At 42.7% G+C, this 25,021-nt stretch overlaps 1 protein-coding gene across 7 annotated transcripts in view; it reads left to right on the forward strand.

Moving 5' to 3' along the window:
* The window catches only part of LOC125447505 (cadherin-20-like), a 159,208-nt gene extending 134,797 nt beyond the window's left edge, over nucleotides 1–24,411 (forward strand). For 6 of the 7 annotated variants that reach the window (XM_048521946.2, XM_048521962.2, XM_048521953.2 and 3 more), the window contains 5 exons: nucleotides 1,450–1,586; nucleotides 4,921–5,042; nucleotides 7,402–7,519; nucleotides 18,118–18,369; nucleotides 21,336–24,411. In XM_048521946.2, coding sequence (XP_048377903.2) covers nucleotides 1,450–1,586; nucleotides 4,921–5,042; nucleotides 7,402–7,519; nucleotides 18,118–18,369; nucleotides 21,336–21,832 — 1,126 coding nt within the window. In that variant the 3' untranslated portion in view covers nucleotides 21,833–24,411. The remainder of the gene's footprint in view (nucleotides 1–1,449; nucleotides 1,587–4,920; nucleotides 5,043–7,401; nucleotides 7,520–18,117; nucleotides 18,370–21,335) is intronic. The other variant, XM_059651914.1, reaches the window with a different exon arrangement.
* The last annotated feature ends 610 nt before the right edge of the window (nucleotides 24,412–25,021 follow it).

Here is a 25,021-nt window from a genome sequence, read left to right on the forward strand (position 1 = left end):
TTGAATTCACAGCAGTTCATTGCAACCATATCAAATTTGTTTAAGTCATTCATGGGATGTGGGCATCACTGGCTAATCCACGATTTATTGCCTATCCCAGAATCTACTTTAAAGTCACTCTAGTCCACGATCCTGTCACTCAGTAAAGTTGGGAGGACGGATCAAGTTGAACCCTGCTTCGCAGAAGCTACAAGCAAAGGTTATCAATTGAGATCCCTCAGTTGAATTTCCTGCAGAGGGCCCAATTGATTCCACGCAGGCAATTGAGTCTTCCGCCTACAAGAACTGGGGGTCCTTTAAATATGCCCATCAAAGTAAGGTGGCATTATTACAAATGTAATTATAATCCTGAACTCTGAACGGAGGTAAAGGCAAGTGAAAGAGGGCCCAAAACAGAAGAGAATATTTTACAGGAAAAATGAAAAATATCAAATAATAATATAAAATATTATTGAATAATGAGAGATTTCAAAGCTTCAGAAGTGCAGAGGCATCTGGTTGTCCTAGTGCATGAATCACATAAGGTTAGGAAGCAAGTACAGTAATTAATGCAGAAAGTTAATAGAATGTAATTGTATATCGCAAGAGGCATTAAATACAAATGTAAAGAGTTTATGCTTCAGTGTTACAGGTGAGATCACACCTGGAGCATTGAGTATAATATAGGTCTCCTTTTTCTAAGGAAGCGTGTAACTGCATGGGAAGCAATCCAGAGAAGGTTTACCACATAATACCTGGAATGGACCTTATGAGGAACAGGTAGACAGGCTAGGTTTGTATTATAATGTAGGAAGTATGGCAATACCACTCATCTTAGAGTTTTGGATTTTGAACTAGTGGGATGTGGGGTTTTGTCTGTGTGTATGGCAAGGATTGATAATTAACTTGTCAGTCTTTCCAGGGCCTTCCTTTTCTTTTAAGAAGAGAGAGAAAATCGCAGGAATGATCATGGGAATTGTTTGCATTGAGAGTGTTTTATGATCAGAATGTGCGATTCTCTGCCACAAAAAATGCCTCAGGCCAAAACAATGAATGCTGTCCAGAAGGAGTTGGACGTAGCTCTTAGGGCCACATGGATTAAAGGGAGGAGGAGAAGGCGGGAACAGGAGATTGAGTTGGATGATCAGCCATGATGATATTGAATGGCAGAGCAGGCTTGAAGGGCCGAAAGGCTTACTCCTCCCATTTTCAATATTTTTATGTTTCCATCCCTCCTTAGCTAAGGAGACCGAAACTCTACCCTAGGGAGACATTCAGGAATGATGAATGCATCGCATTTTAAATCTCATGGAATAATATTTGACCAGTGATGGTTGAAACAAAAAAAAACAAATGTCTGAGAAAGTTAGGCTAACTTTAAATTACATTTCATTGATTTCTTCTGATGCAAGAAAATACACGGGTTATTAATGATGCCTTTTCCTTTCCTCTTTTTGCTGCCAATTTCAGATATTCGATTGACCGATCCACCGATCCAGCAAGATTCTTCTCCATTGACATGGCATCTGGAGCTTTAATGATTGCAAAGCCATTGGACCGAGAGCAGTTCTCATGGCATAACATCACAGTGCTGGCAATGGAAATGAGTATGTACCCAAAGATCATTCAATATCTGATTAAAAATTGTACAACCCCTTTTGCGCTAGCAGTTTGTGTTAATTCAGTTTGACTAGATGTTTCAGTCATGATGCAACATAAATTAAAAGGAGCTGGGGGCATGGAAAATGCGCTCGAGTGCCATGTGTCGGGAGCAAGGGGCATTTCAACCAAGCTCGCAAACAGACTTTCAAGAAGTCAATAGTTTAGATATTATCTAGTGCACAGCATTAATAACATTTTGAAATTGCTTTTTGATGAACATTTTCAGAATGACGCTGCACTGAAGTTAAAACTGACGCATTCTCAGGGTCTGAGGATCAGTTGAGAAGCCTTTAATTAAGAATTTTATTATACCCTGCAGGGCCATTTAAAGGTATTCAGTGCCTCAAAGTTATAAACCCACTATGCTTTAGCTAAGTTAGGGCTATCTGACAAAGCAGTGTTCCTGCCATTGGCAGGGAATGTATATCAGTAATTTAAGCATACAGCTTAGAACACCCCAAAATATGCATTAAGAAATGTAAAGCAGCTTGGAGTATTCATTAATAAATTCTGCTCTCATGTCGATCTAAGTTAAGGATGCCACTCTACAGAGAGTCAATGATCCTCTCACACCCAGTTTCATGATGTATAATGCCTTCCATTCAGCTTTGAAGTGTGGTAAGGATTTGTTGTGCCAACAATAGAGCATATCCTCACCTCATCACTTATTTTTCGCATTAGGGCCTGACAGAGGAAGAAAATCCCTGCGCCACCATTGAGAAATTGCGCACTCATGATTTTCTGATGGTGTGTGGGAGTGTAGCCAGAAAATCACGATCACAAGCATACAAGTGACAGCAGCCCCTAGATCCTGCTCCACCATTCAATAAGATTGTGGTTGATCTACCTCAACTCCCTTTTCACTGACTCTCCATCTCCCACAATTCCTTAAGAAATCAAAAATCATCTGCCAATTTCAACCTGAAATACACTTATTGATGGGACGGACATGACTTACTCTCCTGGGGAGAGAATTCCCAAGACTCACAAATGTTTGACTGAAGAATGTCTCCACATTTCAGTCTTAGACAATTGGCCCCTTAGCCTGATGTTGTACCCCTGTGTTTTTAAATCCCCAGCCAGGAGCAACATCTCAGAATCTGCCCTGCCAAATCCCTTCAGAACTGTGTCTGTTTCAATAAGATCACCTCTTGTGCTTCTAAATTCCAGAGAATATAGGACTCAATTTACACAATCTTTCATCCTAGGCCAACCCAAGAGACCTAGCAATGACCCAGCTTCTTGATCAATGAACAACTCCATGACAAAATTCTAATCCATTCATAAAGCACCGGGGATGAAATCAGTAATTAACACCAACATGCTGATATCAATATTGCTTTTATTTTTATGAGTTGTTAGTCAATCTGCAGTGTCCCTGCAAGTCAGTACTTTCAAGTCTGACTCCAGGGATTTCAATGCAAAAGTTTTACACATGATGCTTAGAACAAAAATAGACCATTTGACCCAACCAGACACTGTTGTTTCTCATGTATCTGATGTGGAGGTGATGGTGTTGAACTGGGGTGGACAAGGTCAGAAAACAGGTTTATTTCAGAGCCTCACTCCTTCTTGTGGCTCCCAAGCCTTGTGTTTTCAAATAAACCTGTTGGACTGTAACTTGGTGTCGTGTGATTTCTGACCTTATGCATCTGAGTTCTTCCTATCTTTCCACATCTAACTCTGTCAGCTATAATCTTCTTCCCCCTTCTCTGTTTTTCCTCCCCTTATATAAGTCTACACTTTTTGTTTCAACTTTTAGATGAACAATCATAGACATCAAATTATACAACGCTTATAGAATAAGCCATCATAGCCAGACCATAAGAGTTTAAGAGCAGGAACGTTACACTGGAACTTAATAAAACATTGGTAAGGTGACAGCTAGAGTATTGTGTGTATAAACCACATTATAGGAGTGATGTGACAGCACTGGAGAAGATGCAGAGGAAATTTACCGGGATGTTGCCCGGGTTGGAGCTTTAGTTGTGATGAGAGATTGGACAGACTGGGCTTGTTTTCCTTGGAGCAGAGGAGACTGAAAGGGTGATATGTTTGAGGTATATAAAATTACGCAGGGACACAGATAGGGGGGACAGGAAGAAACCTTTCTGTTTGATGAAGGGATGAATGACCAGGGACATTGATTTATGGTAAGGGGTAGGGGGTATGTGAGGAACATTTTTTCACCCAGAGGGTGGGAACCTGAAACTCTCTGCCTGTGAGAGTGCTAGCGCCAAAAGTCCTCATAACAATTTAAGAAGTATTTAGACATGCAATTACAATACCAAGGCATACAGGCCAACACCCGAGTGCTGGGAAAAGGGTTTAGAATATCTGATTCTTACCAGCACGAATGCAATGGGACCAAAAGTCTTTTTCTGTGCTGTAGACATATAAAACTCTATGATTCTAATTCATAATAAAGATATAGATGATCACTAAAATAGAAGCAAAGAGTATAATAATAAAAGGATTATGCATTTATGATCAGTTCAATATACAAATAATTCCAATATATTGGAAACTGCAGGTCTCTTTCATTCAGACAAAAAAAGCTTCCACAATCTATATTGTATGTTTAAGTCCATGAAACAAACACTGCCAGGTGGAGTCCAGTACATTCTTTATTGCTTCCTTAAAGTTAATGCATTCTGTGGAGCCTTTGTTGCAGTGAGCTCTACAATCTCACTGTTCTCTTAGTAAACATGTTTGTCCTGAATTCCTGACTGGACTGCTTGATGGCTATCCCACACAGATGATCTCTAATCCAGGCTGGCACTCCCCTGTGTGTTCCACGGTAATGCTGCACCATCAGAGATATCAAGCCGAGATGCCAGTTTCCCCGTTGACATTGTTCCAAAGAAAAGCAGGGGATTTATCCCTGCTCCTCTAGCTGATAAGTCTCCCATAATCACATCACCAAAAAGCAAACTGTCTGATCTTTGCCATCTATTTATTTGCTGGAACCTTTTCCTACATTAATGCCTGCCACAATACACATGAAAAATGCTTCATGGGCTGCAATTTGAAATATTGTGAGATTGTAAAAGGTGCTACGTAAATGCACTTTCATTCCCTTTCTTTAATTCAGAGTGAAAATGATTTCTGAAAAATTTGAAAGGGTATGAGATCAGAATGAGGTGGCAGAGCGAAGATGTATTGACTAACTTGCATCTTATAGATACATGCCTGCCCTTTGCCAGCCAGACTTCAATAATATTTAGACTTTGAGGATCGATGAAATCAGCTGCCTTGATGGCGTTTGTTTTATTTCAGAGAACCCCACACAGATTGGGAGTGTTTCCGTCATGGTGAAAGTCCTCGATGTTAACGACAATGCGCCAGAGTTTGTGAAGGACCATGAGGCCTATATCTGTGAAAATGCCAAGCCTGGTCAGGTAAGGAAAAGATGGGACTAAGGTTATTTCATCAAGATTCTGTATGAGATTCGCACGGCAACATAACATCCTGTTCGACTCCGATGAACTGACTATTTGAAGCATAATGCTACGTTTTTATGGGTAGGATAAATTTTCGATTTTTTCTCTCCTCCTTCAAAAACCCTTTTGTCTGGGAACTCATTTCTAGAAACTTTTTACACACTGACAACTTTATAAAAGGTGATCACTTCAAAAATGAACTGGCACCGACCCAAGAGATGATAGAGAACAGCTAATGCTTCCTGGGGTATACATTTAGGGGCTGATCTTCTGGTGGATTTCAAAACAACTAGCCAATTTTCCCCCATAAGGGCAATTTGTCAAGAAGGGGAGAAAACAGCCTTGAGTTTGTACTGTATTATGAAACATAAATAAAATGTTGCAGAAGATAGACGGACTCCCTGTTCAGTAAATGGATGATAAGCAATAACAGACAGCCATTCTGTTCATATGTTCTTGCAATTTCCTGATATTCATGGATTTTTGTTTCAAGTGTACATAAATGGTACTTGATTTTGTTTGGCCAATAGAGAACATTTCTTCCTCAGACTTGACCCAATTCTGTGGTGGCTTGGATGGATTCATTTTGGCATGTCTCCATTCAGCCTCTTCAGGATAATGATTCTACTTCCATGTACAATACATCATCTTGAGCTGTCAATTCATCCCTATATGCCCATAGGCTCTTGTAGCCACAGGGGTGTTCCTGAAGCTATCTGACCATCCTCCCATCACTCGTTCTTGTAATACTTGGAGATTTGCATCTTGCTTGATAGTTTGCTTGAAACTTAAGAAAGAGGCTTAGTTCTGAATCTCTTGTGACTGGTGACGTATTTCTGCAGTGGCAGCTGGAACAACCTGGTACTTGTGGCTTTCCATTGCAGTAAGAGTGAAGGCAGATGGTAGAAAGAATAAAGGACACTGAGTTTCCAGGGGCCTGTTACTTTAATTCTCCACCCAGAGGTGTGCTGCCTCACTGAATATCTCTGTTCTCAGCCTGCTGATGGATTTGCCTGGTTGAGTGCAATACTAACAACTCTCTAGAAGTTCAACCTCAGCCATAACACAGCAACCCATTTAGCCGCCATCCATCCACCAACTTAAAATATTCACTTGGTCTACCACTGATGCACAGTGGCAGCAGTATGTACCATCTACAAGATGCATTGCAGCAACTTGCAAGACTCTTTCAACATCACCTTCTAAACCCCTGATGTCTGTCTCATAAGGGCAGCACGGTGGCTCAGTGGTGAGCACCGCAGCCTCACAGCACCAGGGACACGGGTTTGATTCCACCCTTAGGACACTGTGTGGCGTTTGCACATTCTCCCTGTATCTGCGTTGGTTTCCTCTGGGTGCCCTGGTTTCCTCACACAGTCCAAAGATGTGCAGGCTGGGTGGATTGGCTGTGCTAAATTGCCCGTAGTGTTCAGGGCTGTGTAGATTAGGTGGGTTATAGAGAGATGAGTCTGGGTGGGATGCTGTGAGGGTCACTGTGGACTTGTTGGGCCAAAGGGCCTGCTTCCACACTGTAGGGATTCTGTGATTTATAATACAGACAGACAAAGGCAGAAAGCATAGGAGAACATCACAGCGCACACACACAGAGCAGCATGGTGGCTCAATGGTTAGCACTGCTACCTCACAGTGCCCGGGTTCAATTCCACTGTCTGGACTTTGTACATTCTCCCCATGTCCGCGTGTGTTTCCTCCCACAGTCCAAAGATGTGCAGGTGAGGTGGATTGGCCATGGAAAATGCAGGGTTGCAGAGATAGGTTAGGGGAGTGGGTCTGGGTGGGATGCTTTTGAGAGAGATGGTGTAGACTTGGCAGGCTGAATGGCCTGTTTCCACACTGTAGGGATTCTACGGTTCTATGAAATCACACACCATCCTGACTTGCAGCCATATTACTGTTGCTTCACTATCACTGAGTTAAAAACCTGGAATACTTTCCCCATTAACACTGTGGATACTGTGGATACCCTAACTGACCAAGAATGCAGTAGTTCAAGAAGGCAACTGACCACTACCCTCTCCTGGACAACAAATGCTGGCCTAGCCAACAATGCCCACATTTCACAAACAAATGAGAAGTATGATACAAAATTCTTATTTACAGCAATTTTGCACAAAACCAATTCCTTGTCAATGACCAGAATAGACTATTGCACCGTATGTACAGTTTCTGAGGCAGTTGTGAGACGTCATATCGTTTGCTGTAAATTTGCATCACCTTTTTGTGATAAATAAAGTGCACCGAATCTGCTGCTGTTGACAACAGAATGACTTTTGTGAATTTGCTTCTTTTTCAACAGCTCATTCAGATGGTCAGTGCAGTGGACCTGGATAATCCTCAAGGAGGTCATCACTTCTACTACAGTTTAGCTCCCGAAGCAGTGAGCAACCCAAACTTCACTGTGCGTGACAATCAAGGTACCATTACATTCAGCTCTGCAGCTCATTAATAGCACACTGCAGCTTTTCTTATGGTCAGCTATTTGGTTTGAAATTCACATGAGAGTGAAGCATAAACAGAAAGTTATAAAGTTTCTTTTTGTGTTCAATTCAATTTTCTGTGTTGTTTCCTGATTTATTCTTTGTAGAGAGGTGGAAATTTATTTTGTGAGGCTGGATGAACACAGCAGGCCAAGCAGCATCTCAGGAGCACAAAAGCTGACGTTTCGGGCCTAGACCCGAAACGTCAGCTTTTGTGCTCCTGAGATGCTGCTTGGCCTGCTGTGTTCATCCAGCCTCACATTTTATTATCTTGGAATTCTCCAGCATCTGCAGTTCCCACTATCTCGGAAATTTATTTTTCTATGTTTATTTGTAACACCATTTTGCCCATGATCTTTGAATATTTCAGCAATGGACATTCAAAATTATGTATTTTTCCAGAACTGCAGAGCAAATATTACTAGTTTCTAAAGAGTAACTTGCTTTGGACCAAGTGAATACTGAAACAATTATGATTTCCCCCAACAAAAGCAAACAAAGCAGTACTTACCATGTGATATGGATCTTTAGCTAAACACTAAACACCATGATCTTTGTGGGAATACAATTGTAGTTAATTGGCATGCTCTGTGTATCTCACACTGTCTTGTATTTCACAATCTGTATTGTTTACCAGTCACACTGTTGTCCAGCAGACTTAAAATCCATGTCACCAACATCTCTAATGTTACCAAAATGAACCAAACATCTTGTCCCCTTTTTAAAAAAAGAAATCCAGGCTGTATTGATTATGAAATGAAACAACAATTTATCTTTCATTTACTGAGTGACGGGGTCTCAGATTAGGCCAGCATTTACTGTTGAGCCCAAAAATGCCCCAAAGGCAGTTAAAAGTCAGCCATGTTACCTCTGCTTCGGGGTCACATAACAGCCAGACTACATGAGGAAAGCAGATTGTCTTCTCTAAAAGATATTGGTGAGCCAGGTGGGATATTTCATGACAATTGAAGGTCATTAACACAGGCATCATTATACTAGCTTGTCTTTTAATTAATCCAGATCTTTATTGAATTCAAATGTTACCATTTGACATGGTGGGGGTTCAAGCCCAGTTCCGCAGAACTTTACCATGGAGTTCTGGATGGCCAGTCTAGTGACGTCACCATGGTATTGGCCCCACATAGCCACAAAGCAATGGATAATCAGCTTTGAAATAAGTTCTTAAAATCAAAGGCAAAGGCTTGCATTCTACTTCATGATCTCAGGATTTATAAAAAAGTGAGTTACTGTTAATGGAGTGTAGCTGCTGTTATAATGTTAGAAAAATGGCAGCCAATTTATACACAGCAAGATGATCATGCCCAGGTTATTTGCCACAGCAATGTTGATTGAAGGATAAATATTGACTAGGACTCAAGAACAAACCCAATGGTCATTTTCAAAATAGTGTCATGGGATCACTTCAAGGGACCTGTGGAATGTTGCATGAGGATTGTTTATATGATTGCATTTTTACCTTGTGTACACGTGAACACTCATAGACCACTGGACTGCAGCCTGCAAAATGCACAAACATTTATATTAATTTGTCAATAGTAAGTGGCATATTGCCAAAGGGAGTAATGTCAGTGTCAACAAGGTAAGTGCTTTAAGCCAATATTACTAATTACCCATTGAGACACTAGTCTGGAGTATCTGTGGGCTCTGGGTCTCTATGCATAAACTGTCCCCAAGGTTGCTTGCACCTTCTCACGAAGTCAAAGCTGTTAAACTCTGCCATCCACCACCCCGTACTGTGATACCCCTCTATTAACATCTGTACTTGCTATGTTCCTAACAGATTTAATGTTTCAACTCCTCTTCAGGACTGTTTTGATGAAATCACATTGGAATTGAAACATTAACTCTGCTTCTTTCTCCACAGCGTTGCTAAAGCTGCTGAGTTTCCCCAGCATTTTCTATGTTTATTTCAGATTCCCAGCTTTTGCACTATTTTGTTTTTATGTGGAGGCCCGACCGAACGGTAGCAATTCTAACAGGTTCGTGCATTTACAGACCCAACCCCTGCTGCTCCCATTGCGCAGTCACAACAACTTTCAAGGCTCAGTATGGGGGTCAGATGGAGAAAATAATTGGGAAGCGTTGCTGAAGAGGCTTTGGTATTAGCAGGTGTTTACACAGGAGCTGGAATCAACATTCTCACAGTTACGCTCCCGTTTTTAGCTAGTATTTCCTCAGTAATGGCATTGTGAGGCTGGTCTTCATGTCATGAGGAGATAGTAGGAACTGCCGATGCTGGAGTCTGAGATAACAAGGTGTGGAGCTGGAGGAACACAGCAGGCCAGGCAGCATCAGAGGAGCAGGAAAGCTGACGTTTTGGGTCTGGACACTTCTTCAAAACAAAACCCAGTTCCACACCTTGTTATCTCTGGTCTTCATAGCATGTTGCCTGGCATAAGGCAACTCAAGGTTACTCCTCTGTCTGGTTGCTCACGGATGGGGTGTCATAGGGAGGTCAGGAAGCTCAACTGAAACTGATACAAAACAATCTGAAACCAGAAAAGTAGCTGAGGTCAGGGAGTCAGCGCTCCAGCCAATGACTTCAAAAGTCTGGAATTCTGCAGAAGCAGAGATTTCAAGTCACTATGTATATATTTCACTTACCCGACAGCTTTTCATGACTCTGTTAGCTAATTTGATCTGACTCATCTCCTGAATGGTTCTCTGTAAACTAGTTTGAATAGTTTACCCTAAATACAACCCTTTCGGCTCTGCTATCAGAAGAACATGAGAACTAACCCTAACTTAATTCCAGGTATCTACCCCATCATATCGTAAGTCTTGGTTGCAGCATTAGGGCGAACTGGATCCTGGCAATAACCTCACCTTAACTCTTACTTTAACTCTCGCTGGCAGTTTCAAGTTCCTATGTTGTATTGTAAATGGTCATATGTATCTTGCAACTAAGGTTTACATTAACATATGAATTTGCAGTTGATGAGTCCACCACAGATTCATATTTAATTTATTGGAATATTTTAAAACTAAAGCTAATATTTTTCCCACTAGCTTTCTCTCAAAGCACTTCACAATCTTTCATTCAATATCAAGTACTGTGAGATGTTTTGCAGAGATTTGATAAAGGGCTGTATTAATGCAACTGCTTTGTTTTCTCTCTGTCTTCTTGTTTCAAAGTACATATTATTCTGTGGCCCCAAGGACATGACTAGCAGGTGGCTTAGGTCAAAGTTGACTTAAGTAATTGAGGCAGTTCTAAATGAGAGTTACACTGGACTCGAACTGTTAACTCAGTTCCTGTCTCCACAGATTCGGCCAGACCTGCTGAGTTTCTCCAGTGTTCTTTGTATTTGTTTCAGATTTTCAGCGTCAGCAGTATTTTGCCCTTTTTAAAGTAATTTAGCTGTTTATGGCTAACACACAGGGGACATCAGAACATAGGAGCATAAAAAATAGGAGCAAAATAGGCCATTCAATCCCTCAAAGCTCCCCCCATCATTCTATAGAGATTATGGCTGTTTTTCTCAGACTTCAAGCCTTTTTCCTGCCAGCTCCCCAGTGCTCTCAACTCTTCAACATTTCAAACCTGTATCCATATCCTCTTTAGATACTGACAGTGATCTAACCTCCACATGTATGTGGGGTGGAGAATTACAGACGTTCACTACCCTCTTGGGAATAAGTTCCTCTGCATCTCAGTTTTAAATAAGTGTAACTATTCTGTAACTATGTCCCCTAATTTCAGATTCTCCCACAATGGACACATGGTGGCTCAGTGACTAGCACTGCTGCCTCACAACTCCCAGAGACCTAGTTCCAGTTCCAGCCTGGGGAAACTGTCTGTGTGGAGTTTGCATGTTCTCTCTGCATCTGTGTTAGTTTGCTTCCACAGTCCAAAGATGTGTAGGTTAGGTGGACTGGCCATGCTACATTGTCCATAGTATGTATGCTGAGTGCTTTAGGCTTTGAGAAATACAGGGTAGAGTGTTGGGTCTGGGTGGGATGTTCTTTGGATGGTTGATGTGGACTTGATAGGCCAAATGGCCTGCTTCGAGTAGTGAAACTATTTAAAGAAATCTTCTCAACATCTACCCTGTCAGTCCCCTCAGAATCTTGTACAAGGTTGTCAGATTTACAAACATCTGACTTAAAAACGTGATCTGTACAGGGGTGTAATTTCAAAGGTACAACGTTTCTGTACTCATAAGCAGCTGTTTTATATTGTCCTGCATTGTGTTGCAACTTGCGTACAAATCAATTTGCAAACAGGCTCAAGAGCAGAACCAGTTCGCAACCCCAATCTGCTTCCTGTGCTAGCCATCCTTTCTTAAATACAGGAAGCAAAACTACACAGTATTACAAATGAAGCCTCACCAGCGAAATCAAACTCCGAACCACTAGCAATAAAAGCCAAAATTCCATTTGCATTCCTAATTACTTGCTGAACTTGTATGTTTACTTTTTTGAGTTTTGTGCACAAGAGCACCCAGATTCTTTTGTTTTGGAACTTTTTGAGTCTGTCTCCAATTAAATCATAGTTTGCCTTTTGACTCATCCGACTGAAATGCATGACTTCTCACCTTTCTACATTGAACTCCATCTGTCAATGTTTTACCCATTCATTCAACCTGCCCCCTTATGTCCTCATCATAATATGCCCACTCAGCTATTTTCATACAATTGTTAGAGTTAAAAACATTACACTCTACTCTTTCTTCCAAGTTATTAATATGGATAGTAAATAATTGAGATCCCAGGGCTGATCCACAAGTTACATCTTTCGAAACTGAAAAAGACCCATTAATCCTGACTGCGTGACTGGTGTGTTAACCATCCTCAATCCATGCTAATACATTACTCTGATACTGGGACCTCCCATCTTGAGTAATAACCTTTTGTCTGATATTTTATCCAATGCCTTCTGGAAATCCAAATAGACGACATCTGCCACTTCTGCTTTATCAATTGTCCCTGTTATATCCTCAAAACAAGCAAATTAATCAAACACTGTTTCCCTTTGCCAGAACAATATTGACTCTGATTGCATAAAGCTTTTCTAAATGTTCTGCTATTTCTTTCTTTTTAATAGATTCTGACATATTTCCAACAATAGGTATAAGGCTCATAGGGAGGTGATGGCCTAGTGGTATTATCGCTGGATTGTTAATTCAGAGGCATTCTGTGGATCTGCGTTCGAATCCTGCCATGGCAGATGGTGGAATTTGAATTCAATAAAATATCTGGAATTCAGAATCTAATGATGACCATGAATCCATTGTTGATTGTTAGAAGAACCCATCTGGTTCACTAATGACCTTTAGGGAGGGAAACTCGCATCCTTACCTTGTCTGGCTGACATGTGACTCCCGACCACAGCAATGTGGTTGACTCAGCTGCCCTCTCGGCAATTAGGGATGGACAATAAATGCTGCCTAGCCAGCGATGCCCTCATCCTGTTAATGGATAAAGGAACTGGCCTATAGTTTCCTGCTTTTAGTCTCCCTCCATCCTTGAACAGGGATGTCATGAGCAGCTTTCCAAACTGCTGAAATCTTCTCAGAATCCAGTGAGTTCTGGAATATTTTGATCAATACCTGCACTATCTCTGCAGCCACTTCCATTAAAATCCTTGGATACAGGTCATTGGGTCCTCGTGACTTGTCTGTCTTCAGTCTCAATGGTTTGTCAAACACTTTGTCCATCATGTCAGAAACTGTTACAACACATTTACCTCCCATTAGTACCTTATCTGAAATCTGTTATCTTTGCAAGATTAGTAGTGACCCCAATGTGAAGACTGATCAAAAATATTGGTTTAAATTATCTGCCACTTTCCGGTTTCCCATTATCAGTTCCTCAGTTGCATCCTGTAAGTCTCCCACAATCTCACTATTTTCCATGATCAATTTTTCCCTCTTTATTAGACTTTAGTCATCCATTCCTGGTTCCAAAACTAATTCAAAATCCTCTGGTTTAACATTAGTTTGCACTACTTTCTATGCTCTAGGTTATGATTGAAAAGTTTTCTTAACCCTCTTGGTATAAATTAGGAAAATAAAGAAATAAAGTTAAAAGATGAACATTGCAGTCTGTCTATAACCATGGGGTGGCTCATCCTTCTCATTGAAACCTGCTTTCTGATCAGAGTTACTTTTTGCTGACCATTATGAAATACTTGCTGAAATGTCTACCATTTCTCATCTACTGACTTTCCTCTTAGTCTGTTTTCCCAACCCACTTTGATAACTCCTTCTTCATTCATCTGTAAGTGCTTTTATTTAAGTTGAGAACGTTGGTTTTGGACTTGAGGTACTATCCCTCAAACTGAATTTGAAGTTCTGCCGTGTTGTGATCACTAATCCCTAGAGGATGCTTAACCATGAGATATTTTATTACTCCACTAATACATATTACTGGATTGAAAATTAGAATTAGGTTTTATGTCATATGTACTCAGGTATGGGGATACAGGAGTACAGTGAAAATTGTACAATGTTGCCCACATGGCACCATCTTAGGTAAAAAGTACCTAGGTACAAATCTTAGGTACTAAAATAGATTAGGTACAAAAATAGAGAAATAAAGAAAGAAGCTAAAAGTGTGGAGTTGGAGGAACACAACAGGTCAGGCAACATCAGAGGAGCAGGAAAGCTGACATTTCGGGTCAGGACCCTTCTTCAGAAATGGGAAGGTGGGGGGAGCTCAGAAATAAATAGAGAGGAGGGTCGGGCTGGGGAAGGTAGGTGGGATGGTGATAGGTGAGTGCAGGTAGGTAGTGGTGGGGATTGGTCAGTGAGGTTGGAGGGGCAGGTAGGTGGGAGATGGTTAGGCCCTCAGCCCCACCCCTCCTCTCTCTATTTATTTCTGAGCTCCCTCACCCCTCCCAATTTCTGAAAAAGGGCCCCAAACCGAAATGTAAACCTTCCTGCTCCTCTGATACTGCCTGACCCATTGTGCCAGGTCCACACTGTGTTGTCTCTCAGGCCAGCATCTGCAGTTCTTGCTATCTCTGAAGAAGCTGGAAGTTCTACATTACAGTTTTTCTTAGTATAAATTAGGAAAATAAAGAAATAAAGTTAAAAGATAGACATTGCAGTCTGTCTATAACCTGCAGCCGCTTCACGCTGGGGGCTTTCCACATCTGTTCTCATGCTGCCCTGCTTTGGGCTGACCCCCAAACTGGCTCACATGCTATTGACAACCATGTGCAGCAGACTGACCACCCAGGCTCCCATCCACTGACCGCTGGCCGCCCCACTCTACTCCAGCCTCCTGGGTAAATGGTGCAAAGTATTGTTATAAGAAACAATCCCTGAATATCTCTTAACAAATTTGGCTTCCATGATACACTTACCTATCCGATTTCTCCATGCAAATTAAAATCCCCCCATATTAATTTTGTTACCCTCCTTACACACATTCATAATTTCACTCTAGCTTCTTTCCCTTACAATTCCTTATTTGCAACTGATTCTATATCAGGATCTGTTGCACCTTAACCGCCACTCCACACCCCTCATTTGTTAATAAAGCTACCCCACCACCTTCTCCTTTCTGCCTGTTTTTCCAGAACATCAGCTGAGCTTGAATATTGAGTTCACTGTCTTAGTTACCCTGCAGCCATGTCTTTAGAATGACTGTCAAGTCATATTCAATTATTTCTTTTTCTATGATCAATTATCATACATTCAGTCATAGAGCCTTAAAGCTTTGACTTTTCACCATTATTATTTACTCTGTTCTAATTTCTGCTCCACACTTCTGCTTCTATTTTCTGCTCCCCGTCACACTTTGATTATCATTCCCCTTTTCACTATCCTGCACCTCTGCTTTCTTGTACCTTTTCAATTTTAATTCAAACATCCACCACCATTCTTCCACCTTACCCAACAGTCCTAGTTGTACAATTCACCAGGACTCTATCCTAGCACAGTTCAAATCAAGTCCATCCCAGCAGAATAGTTCCCTCAGTCCCCAGCAGTTCACAAATATCCCTCAGGGAGGGAAAGTTTGGTCCCAGAACCACAGCAATAGGGTTCACTTTTAAATTCCCTCTGAAATGGCCAAGTAAGCCATTAACCGCTGCAAAACCTGGCATAAGGTGGACTAGCCAGATTTGGCCAAGATATTGGACCAATAACAGCGCACACAATCCTGTCAACCTTACAAAGCCCTGTGGTGGAATATTCTTCCCTGGATGCATGTAGTCAAACACTACACCATCTGATCAAAATAGTAGGAATTTCCAATGCTGGAGTCTGAGAGAACAAGATGCAGAGCTGGATGAACACAGCAGGCCAGGCAGCATCACAGGAGCAGGAATGCTGACATTTCGGGTCTGGACCCTTCTTCTGTTATCATCTGGTCAAAGCAGCCTGTTTCATTGATAGCCCATTGACCACCTTCAACATTCACTCCCTCAGTCATCAACACTAGTAGCAGCATTGTAACAAGATGCATTGTAACAACTCCCCACTGCTCCTTAAACAGCACCTTCCGAACCCATGGCCTCTTCCAGCCAGAAGGACAAGGGCAACAGATACATGGGAACACTACCACTTTCAAGTTCTTTCCAAACCAGTCACCATCCTGACTTGGAAATATATCACCATTCCTTCAGTGTTACTGGGCTACAAAATCCTGGAATTGCCTCCCTAAGGGCATTGTGAGTGTTGCTAAACATCAAATATTGATAAGTCCCCTGGGCCGATTGGGATTTATCCTAGGATCCTCTGGGAAGCCAGAGAGGAGATTGCCGAGCCTTTGGCATTGACCTTTAACTCGTCATTGTCTACAGGAATAGTGCCAGATGACTGGAGGATAGCAAATGTGGTTCCCCTGTTCAAGAAGGGGAGTAGAGACAACCCTGGTAATTATAGACCAGTGAGCCTTACCTCAGTTGTTGGTAAAGTGTTGGAAAAGGTTATAGGGGATAGGATTTATAATCATCTAGAAGAGAATAAATTGATTAGGGATAGTCAGCACGGTTTTGTGAAGGGAAGGTCATGCCTCACAAACCTTATTGAGTTCTTTGAGAAGGTGACCAAACAGGTAGATGAGAGTAAACCGGTTGATGTGGTGTATATGGATTTTAGCAAGGCGTTCGATAAGATTCCCCACAATAGGCTATTGTACAAAATGCGGAGGAATGGAATTGTGGGAGATATAGCAGTTTGGATCGGAAATTGGCTTGCTGAAAGAAGACAGAGGGTGGTAGTTGATGGGAAATGTTCATCCTGGAGTCCAGTTACTAGTGGTGTACCGCAAGGGTCGGTGTTGGGTCCACTGCTGTTTCTCATTTTTATAAATGACCTGGATGAGGGCGTAGAAAGATGGGTTAGTAAATTTGCAGATGACACTAAGGTCGGTGGAGTTGTGGATGGTGACGAAGGATGCTGTAGGTTGCAGAGAGACATAGATAAGCTGCAGAACTGGGCTGAGAGGTGGCAAATGGAGTTTAATGCAGACAAGTGTGAGGTGATGCACTTTGGTAGGAGTAACCGGAAGGCAAAGTACTGGGCTAATGGTAAGATTCTTCGTAGTGTAGATGAGCAGAGAGATTTCAATGTCCATATACACAGATCCTTGAAAGTTTCCACCCAGGTTGACAGGGCTGTTAAGAAGGCATACAGTGATTTAGCTTTTATTAATAGAGGGATTGAGTTCCAGAACCAAGAGGTTATGGTGAAGCTGTACAAAACTCTGGTGCGGCCGCACTTGGAGTATTGTGTACAGTTCTGGTCACTGCATTGTAAGAAGGATGTGGAAGCTTTGGAAAGGGTGCAGAGGAGATTTACTAGGATGTTGCCTGGTATGGAGGGAAGGTCTTACGAGGAAAGGCTGAGGGCTGAGGCAGTTTTCATTAGAGAGAAGAAGGTTGAGAGGTGACTTAATTGAAACATATAAAATAATCAGAGGGTTAGATAGGGTGGATAGGGAGATCCTTTTTCCTAGGATGGTGACGGCGAGCACGACGGGGCATAGCTTTAAATTGAGGGGTGAAAGATATAGGACAGATGTCAGAGGTAGTTTCTTTACTCAGAGAGTAGAAAGGGAATGGAACGCTTTGCCTGCAACGGTAATAGATTCGCCAACTTTAGGTACGTTTAAGTCGTCATTGGACAAGCATATGGACGTACATGGAATAGTGTAGGTTAGATGGGTTTGGGATCGGTATGACAGGTCGGCACAACATCGAGGGCCGAAGGGCCTGTTCTGTGCTGTAGTGTTCTATGGTAATTCTGTGGTATTGCGGTGAATCAAGAAGGCAGCTCAGCACCACCATCTGTGGGACTATGAGGAAGGGCAATAAATGCTTCTCAAACATAAATCTTTATATCAGATCTCCATCGTCTGCAATATATTGCTTTTAGTCGATGATTGACTCATTACCATCCCCTGAGCAAATCAGTTAATTGTACAGGGATGGTTGTTAAAAAGTTACCTTGTACACAACACCCACATCCCATGGATGAATGAATGAAGAGACACTTTGCAAATACTGCATTTTGTAAATCAAATGGAAGGCTGTTCTATGCTGTGTTTTATCCTTTTAGACAATACTGCCTGGATTCTGACCAGAAGAGCTGGGTTCAAGCACCAGGAGCAGGGCACCTATTACCTGCCTATTCTCATTGCGGACTCAGGTCTACCTGTGCAAAGCAGCACCAGCACCCTGACGATCAGAGTTTGTGGCTGTGATCTAGATGGTAATGTTCGATCCTGCAGCATCGAGGCCTACAGTCTTCCCATCAGCCTGAGCAGAGGGGCACTTATTGCCATTCTCGGATGCATCTTCATCATGCTGGGTAAGCTAATGCCTTTAAACATAATCGCTAGATCAGCCCAGGGAATTGGTGACAGACATTTCAGGAGTGTAATTGGAAGACATTTGCAACTCCACAAAACGTCAACTGATACTAGTTTGAGTAGGACATAGGAATGACAGCAGGTCGTTCAGCCCATCAAGCCGGCACTGCTATTCTAGATTACAACTGATCTGAGATTCATGAATTAGTGTTATCAAATTACAGCACATAGGCTAAAGGTGGATGTATACTGCCTCACCACCTGTGACAAGTTAGAAGGCAGAAATGTTTGCAAAATGCCTTCTCACCCACCCCAATTTCATTGAGACCCAGTTAATGGCCACATAAGCGCCTTGCACACCCCTCCTGGAATGTGCCCCCTAGAAATGTGGTGGAGCCAGGATCAATTGAGGCATTCAAGAGGGGCATTGGATAATTATTTGAATAGAAATGGGAGCAGGGATATGGGGAAAAGCAGGAGATTGGCACGGGGGGTAGAATCATTGCAGGCATGATGGACCAAATGGCCTCATTCAGCCCTGTAACAATGCTGTGATTACATTGTTCATGCTATTTCACCAAACATCCCCCCACAACCCTGTCTCCCCACCAGAAGAGAGATGCATACCCAGGTGGGTCGCCCAGCAGCTTTTACTGCCTGTGTCAGTGACCTCTGGGGGGCTCTGTGCCTGTCAGAGATGCTTTTCCAAGGCATCCACAGCCCCTACCCATCCTTCACCACAATCCAACCATCCCACAAATACCCATTTGGGCCTGCAGCTCAGGACCTGCCAATAGCTTCAGTCTGGCCTCCACCATGTCTGCTCCTTCTCAGGGAATGCGTGCAATTCCATCCCCATAACTTTGACTCCCTCATTCGCCAAGAATCTGTCTCCCTTCATCCTAAAGGCTTTCAGTGACCAACCTCACCCACCTCCATTTGCTGCCTGGGGAAGAGAGTCCCAAAGTGCCGTGACCCTCTGTGATGGAGGGATTTCTACTTCTATTGCAGCAAAATCAGTCCTAAAGGCCTGTAAAGGTAAACCTCCAGCGCTGCCATGTTACTGGATAAAGCACAGCCTGAAGAATTCAATGGTAGGTGACGGACTTACATGTGAGGCACAGGCAAAGCACCAGTGCAGTGTTCCCACAGTGGTGGAGATGTCACATAACAGGAAATGAAGCCTGTATTTTGTAACATTGTTCAGCGGAGACAATGAAAATGGGGCTGCACCATTTGGCTCATGTTTAAACTGGTACCTTTCTTTGTCAACTCCCTAATGGCTCACCTTGATCAAAGTCACTTGTTAGGCCTGGGTAGTTCTTTAGTCTTCCTGTGCCACAGAAGCTGAGTGTCAAAAACAGCAAATTAAGAGCTGTTTCTTTCAAATTCTGGGAACAGTTAAAAACTTCAAAGTGGGCATTTCTGTCTGTTCAGATTATTTTCTGTGGTGGGAAAATTTGTCTATCATACAGTCACATATCACATATTACTGAGCGATGTTTAGTCATAAGGTAAAATTAAGCTAACATGAGCAATGCATCTCCAACCAGAGTCTGACAATCTGATAGGGAAGTCACATTACCTCTGTGCTGTCACAAAGTTGTCATGCAACATTTGGTTGACATTGGATCATATCACCAAAAAAGGAGCAGAACAATATTACAAAAACCACTTGTTTCCATTTTTGCTCTTCAGACCCACAATAAGTGGTCTCAGAAGTCCAGAGAAGGAGCCTAGAAGTTCTGCTGGTTGGGGGGTGGTAAGGCTTGTTTTCACCCGATTGAATTTGTCATTAGGATTTACCCAACCAAATTTTCCTTGCATTGAACTCAATGGTAAGGAATTCATTGGAGGTGTATACCAGGCACTTAGAGTCATAGAGCTATACATCATGGAAACAGACCCTTCGGTCCAATTTGTTCATGTCAACCCAGTATCCTAAACTGATGTAGAGCCACCTGCCTGCATTTGGCCCACACCCCTCCAAACCTTTCCTATTCGTGAACTTATCCAGGTGTCTTTTAACTGTTGTAACTATACCTGCTTCCACCACCTTCTCTGGAAGTTCATTCCACACATGAACCACTCTCTGTATAAAAGAAGTTGTCCCTCATGTCCTTTTTAAACCTTTCTCCTTTCACCTTAAATATATGCCTCCTAGTTTTGTATTTCCCGGCCATAAGGAAAAGACTCTTGTCATTCACTTATCTGTGCTCTTCATTATTCTATCAATTTATGTAAGGTCACCCCTCAGCCTCTTACACTCCAGTGAAAAAATTCCCAGCCTTTTCAGTCTATTTTTATATCTCAAACCCTCCATTCCCAGCAATATCCTGGTAAGTCTTTTCCGAACCCTCTCCAGTTTAATAATATCCTTATAATAGGGTGACCAAAACTTCACAAAGTACTCCAGAAGAGGCCTCATCAACATCCTGAACAACCTTACTGTGACAACCCAACTCCAACACCCAAAGGCCTGAGCAGTGAGGGCAAGGGTGCTTAACACCTTCTTAACCACCCTGTCTACCTGTGACAGAAATTTCAAAGAATTATGTACCTGAACTGTTCTACACTACCCCAGGGCCCTGCCGTTAATTAATTGTTTAAACGCTGTCCTTGTTTGTTTTACCAAAATGCAAAGCCTTACATTTATACAAATTAAACTCCATCTGCCACTCCTCAGCTCATTGACCCAATTGATCAAGATCTCCTTGTAATCTTAGGTATCTTCTTCACTGTTTATTATACCACCAACCTTGGTGTCATCTGCTAACTTACTAAGCATGCCTCCTCTACTCTCATCCAAATAATTTCATACAGTAGCTCCCAATCACCTGAGATTAGTAAACTCTGCCCCGTTTTACATCCAATGAAAATCTCAATACAGACTACCCTGTAGCTAATGCAAGAACTTTAGCCTAATCTCTGCTAATGTACACCATTTGTTGTACTTTCCTTTCAGTCTTGGTGTTGTTTGTTCTAACATTGAGAAGGCACAAGAAGAATTCCCTGATTGTTGACGATGAGGAGAATGTCCATGAAAATATTGTCCGATACGATGACGAAGGTGGTGGTGAAGAGGACACCGAGGCCTTCGACATCGCTGCCTTGTGGAATCCCAGAGAAGTCCAGATGTCGAAATCCAGGAGGGATATGCTTCCCGAAATCCAGAGTGTCTCCAGATACGTGTCACAGTCCAGAGCGGGAGGCAGCAACGTGAACAGCTACATCCTGGCAAAGTTACACGATGCCAACACAGATCCGAGCGCCCCTCCTTTCGATTCTTTGCAGACTTACGCGTTTGAAGGGAATGGCTCAGTGGCGGAATCACTGAGCTCCTTCGAGTCAGCCTCAACAGACTCAGTCCTCAATTATGATTATCTCACCGACTGGGGCCCTCGGTTCAAGAAGCTGGCCGATCTATACGGAGGCTCGGAGAGTGCTGAAGAATTCTTGTAGCCAGCAATGGGGAGCTTGTTGGACAGTGACTAACGATGTCAACATGGAACTCTCTCCATATCGGTCTAAAGATCCCATTATCAGGACAAATCAACTTTAGACCTTTTACCAGCTTTAATCACGCCATAAAAGACAATAGCTGTGACTAGATGGTCACGTGGGAGAAAGAGTGAAAAATTAACTTGATTTACTCATGTCTTTATTCACCTGTCAGGGGAGAAGAGCAGAAAATAAGACATTGATGTGGCTCAGTCTCAGTCTCAGAAAGGGGGTTAGATCCTGCCTGTGTAATACTAAACACTGCTCAAGCACTGAGCAATGATATCGCACACCACCACCACCGCGCCCCCCCCCACCCCCACCTCCAGCTCTCAGGCGGATACAGTCTTCAATCGGAATGGGATTGACCTACATTTGGAATTTGCTTTTTCTTTTTTTGGAACTCATTGTAAATACATGCACAAGCGCAGCGCATATTAATCAGGCCACTGCTTCAGTCACACAGCGAGCAGGCTCCTTTCAAGTCTGAGATGTCACCCAGCTGCCCTGTTGTAACCCAGCAGACTGTCGAGCTAACAAAGTGTGGAGCTGGATGAACACAGCAGGCCAAGCAGCATCTCAGGACCACAAAAGCTGACGTTTCGGGCCTAGACCCTTCAGCTTCCTCTTTAGTCACTACATTGTCAAAAAGGCAGCCCTTCTCTATATAAAAAAATTGCACAGACTGACAATGTGGTGTGTCCAACTAACTGATATCCCCTCCCAATCCAGGCTCTAACTGTGTCGGGATACACAAGCAGATGACAGCTTTCAGCAGTAACCCCACCCTCCACAGGGCCCCACGTCTGTTTTGCTCTGACTCAATGGCAATCAGCGACAATTTAAGGCAGGCTTTTTCTTTAAATTGCCTATCCCTACTTGCCCTTCAGAGGGTCGCAGTGGGGAGGTGAGCTGCTGCAGTCTGCCCTCAGCAAGGGAATTCCAGGATTTTGACCCAGCGACACTGAAGGAATGGCAATATATTTCAAGTCAGGATGGCAAGTGGCTTGGAGAGAAAGTCACGGGGGTGTAATATTCCCGTGCATTTGCTGGCCTTGTCCTCAGTGGTAGAGGTCACAGGTTTGGAAGGTGCTGTGAGAGGTGTCTCGGTGAGTTGCTGCAGTGCATCTTTGTAGATCGTACACACTGCTGTGCACCCGAGGGGGACAGAGCGAATGTGAAAGGTAATGGATGTGGTTCCAATCAAGTGGGCTATCTTGTCCTGGATAGTGTCAAGCTTCTCGAGCGTTGTTGGAACTGCACTGATCCAGACAAGTGGGGAATATTCCATCTGACTCCTGACTTTTATTTTGTAAATGGTTCTGGGGAGTCAGGAGGTGAGTTACCTTTTATAACCAATATGTTTGTATAGCTGGTCCAGTTCAGCTTCTGGTCAGTGGTAACCCCCAAAATGTTGATGGAGGGGGGTTTCAGCGATGGTAATTCCATTGAATGCCAAGGAATGATGGTTAGCTTTTTTTTGCAGTTGTAGTTTGTCATTGCCTGGTACTGGTGTGGCATAAATGCTGTTTGCTACTTATCAGCCCAAACCTATTCCCGACCAGTTTGTACTGAATATAGGCATGGACTGTTTTGCCACATAAGGAATCAGGAATAATACTGAACATTGTGCAATCACCAGCAAACATCCCCACTTCTGATCTCATGATGAACGGAAGGTCATTGATCACGTGAAACAAATTTGATTTTCTTTCTCTTTTCTAAAAGCCTGATTGGCTTTGGTATACAAACAATTCTCAACCACGTTGCCTGATACACTAATCCTGCAGCATTCAGTCAGGCTCTGTCATGAGAGAGGAGCTGAGGAAATGGAGACGCTCGGAGATGACTCTGGAGAGATGCAGCAGGCTTTCGTTGAACACCATTTCACTGGATACCTTTGACATTAAGACGAAGACTGTCCTATAATGGCAGCCAAATCTAGAGTAGGCAGCAGGGAATAAAAAAAAGTTTAAAAAATATAACAAGAAAATATTTGAGCAGAGATGGGTTGCAAGAAAATGACATTAAATCAGAATGACAAATGTAAAAACTCATTTTCCCTGACTCTGCATGCAGCTAGAGTTATATTGGAATCAGAAGTGTGAATAGACAAGAAATGCTGATTTGAATTACAGATTTCACTCTGCCTGGTGCAATGGGATATACTTTGCGCACCTTACTAGCTTTATATGTCTGCCTGGTCTCAGTGGTCCAGGAAGCACAATATGAATCAGCTTGTTCTGAATTTAGTCCTGATGTCTAGAGCACACAGGAGCTAAGAGAGGAGTATTTTCCAGGGAATGTTGCCTTTGTGGTTGCTGTGGTCCTGGCAATACTTTATCCTTCACCAGATTTAATCCCTACAATTACCCGTCTCACTTGAAAAGGGATTTCTGCTGCAGACTGGCAAGTGATGAACTCGTGTACCTTTAGGCAACAAATAGTGTATTTTCTCGTTTATGGAAATTTTTTGTACATTTGTTAATTTCTTAAAAATTGAATATCGATGTGCTGGTTGTCAGTGCATTAGCAATTGTTTTAATAAAAGTAAAACGTGACCCAATTTCTGTTGTTAGTTCTCTCAGTAATGATCTCTGCCGTCTGACACTTGAAGTTTGCATCCTGTTTAAATCAGCCACTGCTTCACCTTCACTGGAATTAAGAGTCTGATGATGACCATGGATCCGTTGTTGATTGTCAGAAAAACTCATCTAATATTCTTTACGAAGGGAGCTCTGCCTCTGGCATGGTAGCTCAATGGTTGGTGCTGCTGCCTCACAGCGCCAGCGACCCGGGTTCAATTCCAGCCTCGGGTGACTGTGTGGAGTTTGCGTGTTCTCTCTATGTCTGCGTGGGTTCCCTCCATATGCTCGGTTTCCTCCCACAGTCCAAAGATGTGCAGGTAAGGGTGGATTGGCCATGCTAAATTGCCCATAGTGTCCAGGGGTGTGTGGGCTAGGTGGATTAGCCATGGGAAAATGCAAGGATAGGTTAGGCGTCTGGGTGCAATGGTCTTTGGAGGGCTGGTTTGCACTCAATGGACCAAATGGCCTGCTTCCACACTGTAGGAATTCTATGGTCCTTACCTGGTCTGACCTCCATGTGACTCCAGATCCACAGCAATAGGATTGACTCTTAACTATCCTC

This window comes from Stegostoma tigrinum, chromosome 2 (genome assembly GCF_030684315.1).
Source record: "Stegostoma tigrinum isolate sSteTig4 chromosome 2, sSteTig4.hap1, whole genome shotgun sequence".
Classification (NCBI taxonomy): domain Eukaryota; kingdom Metazoa; phylum Chordata; class Chondrichthyes; order Orectolobiformes; family Stegostomatidae; genus Stegostoma; species Stegostoma tigrinum.